Source organism: Mya arenaria, chromosome 16, assembly GCF_026914265.1.
Source record: "Mya arenaria isolate MELC-2E11 chromosome 16, ASM2691426v1".
Taxonomy (NCBI): Eukaryota; Metazoa; Mollusca; class Bivalvia; order Myida; family Myidae; genus Mya; species Mya arenaria.
The window spans coordinates 2,763,356-2,774,219 of NC_069137.1; the positions used below are offsets into that span (position 1 = coordinate 2,763,356).

A 10,864-nucleotide genomic window follows, 5' to 3' on the forward strand; every position below is an offset into this window, starting at 1 on the left:
AACCATGAAGCATATATGGAGGAGGCAAGGTGGTGCTATGGTCAATACTGCTGCATAGTATCTTGCCTCAATGTTAACCATGAGGCATATATGGAGGAGGCAAGGTGGTGCTATGGTCAAAACTGCTACATAGTATCTAGCCTCAATGTTAACCATGAGGCATATATCGAGGAGGCAAGGTGGTGCTATGGTCAATACTGCTGCATAGTATCTTGCCTCAATGTTAACCATGAGGCATATATCGAGGAGGCAAGGTGGTGCTATGGTCAATACTGCTGCATAGTATCTAGCCTCAATGTTAACCATGAGGCATATATCGAGGAGGCAAGGTGGTGCTATAGTCAATACTGCTGCATAGAACCATGCTTCAATGTTATCATGGGGAAATATATCGAGAACGCAAGGCGGTGCTATAGTCAATACTGCTGCATTGTATCTTGCGTACATGTTAACCATGAGACATACATCGAGGAGGCAAGGCGATGTTATGGTCAATACTGCTGCATATAATCTTGCCTCAATGTTATCCTGGGGTAATATATCGAGAACGCAAGGCGGTGCTATAGTCAATACTGCTGCATAGTATATTGCCTCAATGTTAACCATGAGGCATGTATTGGGGAGGCAAGGGAGGCACGTATTGGGGAGGTAAGGCGCGCGGCGCTATGGTCAATACGTCTGCATAGTATATTGCCTCAATGTTATCCTGGGGTAATATATCGAGAATACAAGGCGGTGCTATAGTCAATACTTCTGCATATTATATTGCCTCAATGTTATCCTGGGGTAACAGAGAATACAAGGTGGTGCTATGGTCAATACTTCTGCATAGTATATTGCCTCAATGTTATCCTGGGGTAATATATCGAGAATACAAGGTGGTCCTATAGTCAATACGTCTGCATAGTATATTGCCTCAATGTTAACCTGGGGTAATATATCGAGAATACAAGGCGGTGCTATAGTCAATACTTCTACATAGTATCTTGCCTCCATGTTAACCATGAGGCATGTATTGGGGAGGCAAGGCGCGCGGTGCTATGGTCAATACTGCTGCATAGTATATTGCCCCAATGTTAACCATGATGCATGTTTTGGAGAGGCAAGGCGGTGTTATGGTCAATACTGCTGCATATTATCTTGCCTCAATGTCATCATGGGGTAATATATCGAGAACACAACGCGGTGTTTCAGTCAATACTGCTGCATAGTATATTGCCTCCATGTTACCCATGAGGCATGTAATGGGGAGGAAAGGCGGTGCTATTGTCAATACTGCTGCATAGTATATTGCCTCATTGTAAACCAAGAGGCATATATCGAGAACGCAACGCGGTGTTTCAGTCAATTCTGCTGCATAGTATCTTGCCTCAAGTTAACACACACTTTATCTTTTATTTTGATGGATCTTTTACACAACAATTGTTTTGCTATTCAATTGAAAGATTATTTTTTAGCCTATCTATTTTTGTTGAGGTATGATAGTTTGGATGTTGTTGTGGGCAATGTAGAAAGACTGTAGTTTCAGTCCTGGCTTAAAACTGTATTGTACTGAATAGTTTGTTAGGGTAGACATATTGTGATTAAACTTGGTATGTAGGAAGACCTAATACAGGACTACCATGGGATTGCATTTGGAGCCAATAGGGTCAATGTCAAGATCACTGTTACTTAAAATTGAAAAAAAAAAAAAACAGTTTAAAACAGAAACTGAATCCCACAACGCAGTCTGTAGATATTCACATGAAACTGATTACAAACTTGTTACAGTACACATATGTAGAGCATCGCCAATAACTCCTTGAATGCTTAGATAATTATTGAATTACTCCCCTTCATCAGCTGCTACACGACATACCAATGCTGATGTTCGCTCCTTTATAATCGTGTTGTATAGGTACATGTATATGAATAGCTGAGAACAAAATGGTCAGGATTTTCTTCCCTTTACAGTGGCAGCAGTATTAGACCATGAAGCTATTGCGGGCCTTACGGGTAGCAAACCAAGCGGGCTCCGAGGTCGCAGCTCCAGTCGTGCAGATGACACGCCAGAACATTCTCTCGATAGTCTCATGAAGGCTGTATGTAATTTTTTAATATTTTATATGCTTTATAGATAGTTAGATAGATTTATTTCAGAAATAAAATGTACATAACATGGCATTTAAATACATGATAAAAATACAAAATAAATAAATGCATCCATGTTAAAACCATATTTATATTTTGTGTTATAATTTAAAATACATATATAAGACCTTTTGGATATCAGTTGGTTGGTCAAAGGTCAAGGTCAATATTTGTATGAAAACTGAGTTCACAGTTCAGTTTAAAATGTTTGTCTTCACTTTCCTAAGACAAGCATTAAAATCAATGATTTTATTCTTAAACACCTTTATTCAGTTCTGAACAAGCAACCCTCAAGTTGTTTAATATTTGACAAACATCTCTTGTTATAATCTGCATAACATGTTTCGTTCTTAAAACACCTTTATACAACTCTAACCAAGCAGCCCTCAAGTGGTATTGTATTTGACAAACATCTCTTGTTATAATCAGCATAATAAAAAAGCTGCTTATGCAATGGATTTTTAAGTTAAAATTTTTTGCCAAGGCGGCATGTGTGAGTAGTTTTATCACTCTTGTGTTTGTAAAATTGCACATTTCTGAATGGGAAATCCCATTAACATAAAAATAATCATACGCTTTAACTCTAAATTACAGATGAACCAATTTGTACGAGTTCTTACACAACACGCTGTGGACCCGGAGCTGGTTAAACAGATATTTCGTCAAGTGTACTACTTCCTCGGTGCGAGTGCACTCAACAATCTCCTACTCAGGAAGGAGATGTGTAACTGGTCCAAAGGCATGCAGATACGGTGAGTCAGTGGTTACACACCCTTTGTATTCGTTTTTATGCCCCCACAAAGTGGCGGCATATAGGGTTGCCCTTGTCCGTACGTCTGTCTGTCTGTCTGTCTGTCTGTACGTTAGTACGTCCCGAAGATTGTTTCCGATCTAATTCTTGAAAACCGTTTGTCCAATCCTCACCAAACTTTAAACACATGTTTGTGACCATAATATCTTGATCAAGTTCGATAGTCATGGAAATCGCTTTAGTCATTTAGGAGTTACGGCCCTTTTTTGCCAAAAATACTTCAAAAATATATTCCGATCTAATTCTTGAAAACCGTTTGTCCAATCCTCACCAAACTTTTAACATGTTTGTGACCATAATATCTTGATCAAGTTCGATAGTCATGGAAATCGCTTTAGTCATTTAGGAGTAACGGCCCTTTTTTGCCAAAAATACTTCAAAAATATATGTTTCCAATCTAATTCTTGAAAAGTATGTGTCCAATGTGGATCCAACAAGTTTTTTCCTGCCTGAATGGCGCCATATAACCTATACAGTCTTGCGATGCCGTAAAACCCAACTCAACTCAACTTATCCTATATGTGCAGATTATCCTGAATAATCATTATGGCTTATTTTCTGTGACAAAAAATCGAAGTGGGGGCATCCGTGTCCTATGGACACATTTCTAGTTACTCTTTACTGATGCTCAGACCCAAATTTCTAAAAACTTCTTAAGCTTAACAGACTTAAGTAGCTTATTTCAATTAGCCAAAATACATACTTAAATTCATTTTTGATTTATGAAAAATGGTTAAATGTAATAAACATACAGATAATTACTATCTAAAGTATAAAAACTCTTAAAGAAGTAAATATTATACAAGTTATTGAAAAAAAATAGTGAGTTTAGCTTAATCCTGCTTTAAGAGACTTAAGATGTTTGGAGAAATTGGGGCCAGATCATAGGATCAGATCACAGGTTTTCATCAATATTGTTTATTATGCCGAAAAAATTATGTTTCCTTAAAGCATTAGTAGCACTTTTGGCCATTAAATGTTAACTTCCTCAAGTAAATATAAAAACTCCGATCTGATCTTTTGTCAGCAGTCTTATATCAGATGCAAAATTGGCTCATTCCAGGACGAAAAAATCAAAAGTTGTCAAATGGTCTCTCTGTGAGAGTGCAACTTTAAAATCTTTAAGCCACCCATCGCATTTCTTGATGTTGAACTATCCATTAACCTTGCTATCTTCCAGGTACAACCTATCCCACATGGAACAATGGTTACGTGATAACAAACTCCAGGAATCAGGTGCGGGTTCCAGCCTGGAACCCATCGTCCAAACCTCCCAGCTTCTTCAGGCACGAAAAACCGACGCTGACGTGGACAGTGTGTGTGACATGTGCTCCAAACTCACTGTTCCCCAGGTAAAGGGCTGTTTTTACTGCATAGAACTGAGTAGTGTTATAGTTACTGCAGGGCTTTCAAATTTACCAAGTAGATGGATAAAAAATAGCAATTAGTGGCAACCCAATCAGCAGTCTTTTTATTGCGCCTTTGAAAACCTGTGGTTGGCGGTCACCCTTATCTCCACCAACCAGTAGTTGAACAGCTACCTTCAGTTGAATGAAACTCCTTATATATGGATCTCAGAATTTTGGACCTGATTTGTATGGACTCGAGTGATATTATATGGACCCTAGTAGTGCTATATTGAATACCGATAACAGTGTTATATTTAGCAGCAATTGTATTAGCTGTTGTCATATTATACCAAAAGATAGACAGCATTTTTAAAATGAAACAAGACATATCGCCTCTCCTCTGTCCAGGTAGGGTCTGGTTGCATTTATAATTCCATAATTCCTGTGAGAATTATGTACTGATTTTTTTCGATTTTAAGATTGTCAAAATCTTTAATCTCTTCTGGGTGTATTCGTAATTCCTGTGATAGCTCTTGTATTATGTTCTGTATTTTGAACTATTTTCACACAGTCAAAATCTTGAGCTTCAACTGGGGGTGTTCATAAATCCTATTATAGCTGTAGTATTTTGTTCTATGACCAGACTGTCAAAATCTTGAACCTTGGGGTGTTCATAAATCCTAGTATGCTATGCAATATGTATTTTGTTTTATTTACAGATATCTTGAACCTAATCTGGGGAATTAATAATTCCTTTGACATTTATATAAACAATAAAAATCAGATTTGACCATTTTTTAGCCATTTTCTTTAACTGCAATCAGTCCAGCGAGATCAAAATCGGTCAAAAGTGGCAAATGTTAAATTGTCAGATTTTAACAGCATTGTCTTTGTTACCTCTATTAATATGTACTGTACTTTATTCTATTTACAGATTGTCAAAATCCTGAACCTCTACACGCCAGTGGACGAGTTTGAGGAGCGGGTTCCAATATCGTTCATACGCAAAATTCAGCAGAAGTTGAAAGAACGTGTAAACACTGACAATTCCCTCCTTATGGACCTGAAATTCTCGTATTCTGTTACATTCCCGTTCACACCTTCCAAAATCATCCTAGAAACCATAGAAGTCCCTGAACAACTGCATATAAACAAGCTTGTTTCAAGATGTTAGCTTGTAACTTACAAGCTCTCGTGATTCATTAAGTGTGTAGCTATGGTAATGATAAAACTGGACCAATAGCAAAATAAAAGTTTAGCCAATGATATGCCGAAACAACTGCAGATGCTAGCTTGCCAGTTGCCATGTTTTATATAAAATTGTAGCAATTGTGATGCTATGTTGTACCAATGAAAAGTTATAGTAATGGTAAACTACACTTAACCATGGTAATGTTAAATTGTACCAATTCTTAAAATAACATTGTATCCATGGTGACCTTCTAGCTACATGTAAGATATGAATGGCTTATTTAAGGTGTAGCCTTAGCTATGGCAAGCTGTAGCAATGTCAAATATGAAAGTTGTAGTTGCCATAGTTAAGTTTTGTTGTAGAATGAAGATAAATTACATGTTTTCGAATCACATTTTTTTGATGGATTGATATTATTTTGACACTTAACCATGTTTCAATGATAATGGTCAACTTTTTTACCTATACTCATGTGCACTATAGATCCAAGGATGATTTTATCTATTGGATGAAAGCTTTTCCACTTTTTCTGTAAATCCTAAATCACCTTAGAAATACATTTAGCTGTGCACACTGCCATAAGTGTATGTAAACAGTTGTCTCATTTAATGAAGTCAGCCTAGGATTGGATAAAGATTTTTTTTATATAGCAGAATTGATTCTATCATTGTTGTACATTATATCATTTTTAAGTTGGTAGCAAAAAGAACTTTATTCAATAACTTTATTTAAATAAATAAAGAGGCAATGAGTTCATTGTTTATCTCATGCATGTTGTTAAGTGATGCTGTTTCATTCCAACCCCAAATCTCTCTCCCAGTGATCCCATCGGATAGTGTAGTAAATGTCTTCTTATCACAGCCATGTGATTTTGTATGCCAATGTGAAAAGTCATGCTGATATTCATGGCTTTGTTGATAGTCATATTGTGATGTGTTATCATGAGTGGTTATTTATTGCATGCTGATCAGTAAGTATAAGTGAAAATATAATCTTTATATCACACGTTGTGTACACAAATACTTTTTCAAAATGGCTTATTATGAAAGAAAAGGATGATTTTGCATGCTTTCAAGTAGTGCAGTTCTATTCCAACCCCAAATTTCCCTTCCATAGAGCCCAATAGGTTTTTTGTTTTTAAAACATTATTTATCAATATGTAAATTTTGTCATATCCAATAGTGTGTGTTTCGAGAGTAGTGGCTAATAATGAGTCATATGGCACATTCCATAATTGTACTTGAACTACTTTAGGTTTCTTTAAAAGTAGAATATAAGAATTTTGATTATGTATTTTAATTGTATAATTTATAATGATAAAACAAGTATTGCTATATTGTTATAAATAAATGATTGTTGTTATGTTAAGCATTGTTTTATTTGAAGAATATCATGAAAGTGATAAATATCATGTTAAAAACAAACTCAGTTTAATGTATTGTTTTTCAGTGTTTACAATATAGGGATATTTTTTCTGTTAAATACTTCTGTTTGCAAATGAATGTAGCAGAGCATACTTTTCAGTCTTTTAATAAGTTTTGGAATTAAAAATAATTTGTACTGCTAACAAATCAACACTATTTTAAAGGTATGATTCATTAATGGATAACTTGGGGTGTACTTAAAGCCATGAACATTCAATGCATCAAAGACTTGAAATGCTACGTTCATTTGTAAACAGTAAGTTATAGTTGAACTTGCATTTAGTGTGTATAAAAAATGGTTGTTAACTATTTAAGCATATCATTTTCTTGTTGTTAAAATATAAAATGACATAGTTACTACTACATGTCCACTGTTTTAAGAGTTAAATGGCATACATTTTGATATGTGAGTGCAAAAAAGCTTCTACATATTCATTACATGTGTGCTCGATTTATTGTATCAAATCATTTTGATATCTTTGTCATTTGTTTATGAAGTTCATGTAATCATGTAATCATAAATATGAGCAGATTTCATTAATATACTGACACAAAAACTGATACCATACAAAGGATTTGTCTGTCTCAGTTTTTACAGAGACAATCTTTTAACTTTGTTTGCAGATTGGAATAGAAATATACAGCATACATTTCAGGATATAAATATATCGACTTAAGGCATAAGTGTTAACATTTGTTTGTCAATTTAGTTTTGACCTTAATTTTTATATTCCAGGGGCATGTCACTTAAAATAACCTACTCCAGAATGGAACTGAGTTCAATTCTTGTCTATGATTTTGAAATTTTAAATCTAAGGTCAATTTTGTCAGTCGAATAGCACATATAATGTTAATAAATCATATGTATGTTCCTTCATGTAATTATCCGGATAAATATACACAAAGCGCATACATAATATGTCAAACATTTTTGTAGTTTGTTTAGAAAATTGTGCTTCTATTTTGTACTTTTGTAGACAAGAGTTTGTATTGAATATTCTTTAAAGAGCTACATATTAAAACATATTTTTTTTATTTACAATTCGCATATTTTTTACCGTTTTTTTTAACATAACGAAAACACTGTAATATTTTTATTAAATATTTCTATAACTTAATAAATTGGTTCCCTCTGCATGACATTTTTTTGGAAATGTTCAGTGAACTGTAGAATGCTTTAATTTCCATAGACACTAGTTTCACTATTTTTACCAAAGTTAATGTCTTTGGCCTATTTGGCGAGGTCTAAATTATGCGAGGCCCTTAATTGCACCTAAATGCAATGGTGAAAAAAATATTGTGTTAGATTTCAAATTGCAACCTGATTGATTGTGGAAACTTTGCAAAACTTAAACATTTGCGAAATTAAAACAAACTACAGTATACTAGCACATTCAAGTATGTTTTCAAGTATGCATTATTTTATGGTTAATATACACATTATACAGATATTTTGTTTACTTGTTAGATTTTGTAAATAAATTTACATCTGTTAAGTTTGATACATAGACATTTTCTACAAAGTTTTTTCCCCAGATACATATATGCAATATAATTATAGGAAAATGGCTTTTGTTACTGTTATGAGTTTACACAAATGTCATTAAATATTGTATTAAATGTATAATAAATAAACAACGGGCCGTTTGTTAAGAACTTTGTTAAAGTTAACAACGTGATAAGCGTCATTGATTTGAAGTTTTAAAGGTGAAACATTTGATGATGTGCGCACATATTAAACTATAATCTAGTTCAGCTAAAACAGTTTTTCAATTTTAGTGAGATTAAATACAGCTGATCACAAGTGTATCCATTAATCTTCCAGAACAGTATCACTTTGAAAGTTGACGATGACCACGGTATCAACGTTGTTAATTCAACTTAATATGTATATGTACCGACTTCAAATAAAGATGCTTGTATCTTGTTGTTAATTTTAATACTGTTCTCAACAATCAGCCCATTGAGTGATAGTCATACTTGATTGGATATTTATCTAATGCGTGTTTGTTGCTTATTTGTTGTATATGTACATTAGAAATGTGCTCTAGTCTGCTTTTACTGTAAAAATCAACAACAGCAACACAGGAAGAAATCTATAATGTACCATGCTGAAAGAAAATATTATGGTCATTTTGATGAAAATTGGTATTTCGGAGGAAAATGACAACAAAATAACTAATGTATTTATATAATGGCACAAAGATGTTAGCAACTTAGCATGCAGTGTCGACATATTCTGATGGTCATGGGCATCTTGTGGATGGTGATTTACTGTTGTTGTTGAAGTATATTCCGTTGAAACAATAATAAAAACATTTTTATATTCCAGATATACAAAATATGAGCACAATCAAAGTATTCAATGTGGTAATTATACGTTCAAAATAAACAAATGGTGTATGCTAAAACGATTTTTTTGTGAATTATACGATGTCAAGATATATTGTCAAAATCTGAAATTGATAAATAATATTTTGGCTTGTCAAAGTCTGTAGTTTATTTGCATGTTCTGACCCATATTTCTTGAAATCTCTTAAGTCAACATGATCAGTGTAAGTTCACAGTATTTGTTTTAGTACAATTTGTGAATATTTTCTATTTGAAGAATTCTGAGACTTTAAAAAAATATTGTGTTTTTTTCCTGGATATCTAATGCTAAAGATTTAGTAGATAAAATCAAATTTGTAAAACAGACTACTTCAATGTACATTTATTTTATATAAGATTGAACTATATTAATATTTTGTAACACAAACAAAAACAAATCATGTACAAATATGAATATAAGATCATAAACATTATATGTTGTTCATATGAGCTACCCGGAAGTATTTAGATGGTTAAAATGCATTCCATTGATTTCGTCTTTCAATATATTTGATATTAAGGTATGCAATGTAATTTTTAGCTTGTCTTATCATCAAGCCGTTAGCAATAGTATCATAGGTTTGATATCTTTTGATCCAATATAATTTTGGTAGAATTTCAAAGACGACTAGAGTAATGAATAATGATATGTAATTTTATACAAAAAAACAACAACAACTCATTGTATGTCGTTATTGCACTTTGTTTATCTACTGATGTCGACCATGAACTGACCAGTTTGGTATGTTTTCAAGGCGAGAGAAGATGTTTGGAATAGCTTACAGTATCAATTTTAACATATTATTTCTATTCACATCACACCCTGTCAAATAATAGCAGAATACTATAGGATCATTGGGCATTTAAATATCACATGGTTGAACATCGGGTACCAAAAATTTAAAAAAATATACACACAATTTCTGCAAAAGCATAACGATGGCAAACTGCAATAGTATAAAGAATGTTGTAATTCGTATACCTTGATAAGCTGCTACATCTAAACCAAGTTATTTTATAACTGTATGTTAAAGATGATACTTAAACTATATTATTGTTGTTGTGTGTAATTGTCTGCTTCCTTGAACGCCTTTTTTAGAAGATTTCTAGATTGCATTAAATACCTGAGCCGTTAAGAAGGGACTCTCACAGGTTGTATGGATATGATCGTTGTTTTTTTTTTCAAAAATGTGATACAATTGAGTTGATTTTTCCTATCTTAAAGTCTTTGTTTAAGCCGAATATGAGTAGTCTTTAAACTCGATATGCACATTGCTTTTGGTCAGTAGAAGACCCGTATATAATTCGTCGTCAGTAGTTAAAAGGTCAAGGTCGTTGTGACCTGTTTAAGAAAATATTGATGATCACTTCCGACAGGCGGCAGTGAATCCGCTTCGCGGAACTCTAGTTTTACATCTTTTGTTGATATATTCATCCGACAAGCGACCCTGAGATTTAGTTATACATTACTTCAGTCTGATACTATAAAACGTTAGAACGCCCCTTTAAAATTGTGGTTATCATTGTAGTTTTAAATAATTTACTATATGGCATTTAGTGTTTACTAAACTGTGTCAAATATCAGAGT

General features: G+C 33.6%; 1 protein-coding gene across 1 annotated transcript; it reads left to right on the forward strand.

The window, feature by feature from the left end:
* The first annotated feature begins 611 nt into the window (after positions 1-611).
* On the forward strand, positions 612-6,487 carry LOC128222352 (unconventional myosin-Va-like). The gene is made up of 5 exons (XM_052931328.1): positions 612-648; positions 1,954-2,081; positions 2,725-2,882; positions 4,122-4,293; positions 5,225-6,487. The coding sequence occupies exons 1-5, from the start codon at positions 612-614 to the stop codon at positions 5,462-5,464; spliced, it is 735 nt and encodes a 244-aa protein (XP_052787288.1). The 3' UTR covers positions 5,465-6,487.
* Positions 6,488-10,864: the final 4,377 nt, after the last annotated feature.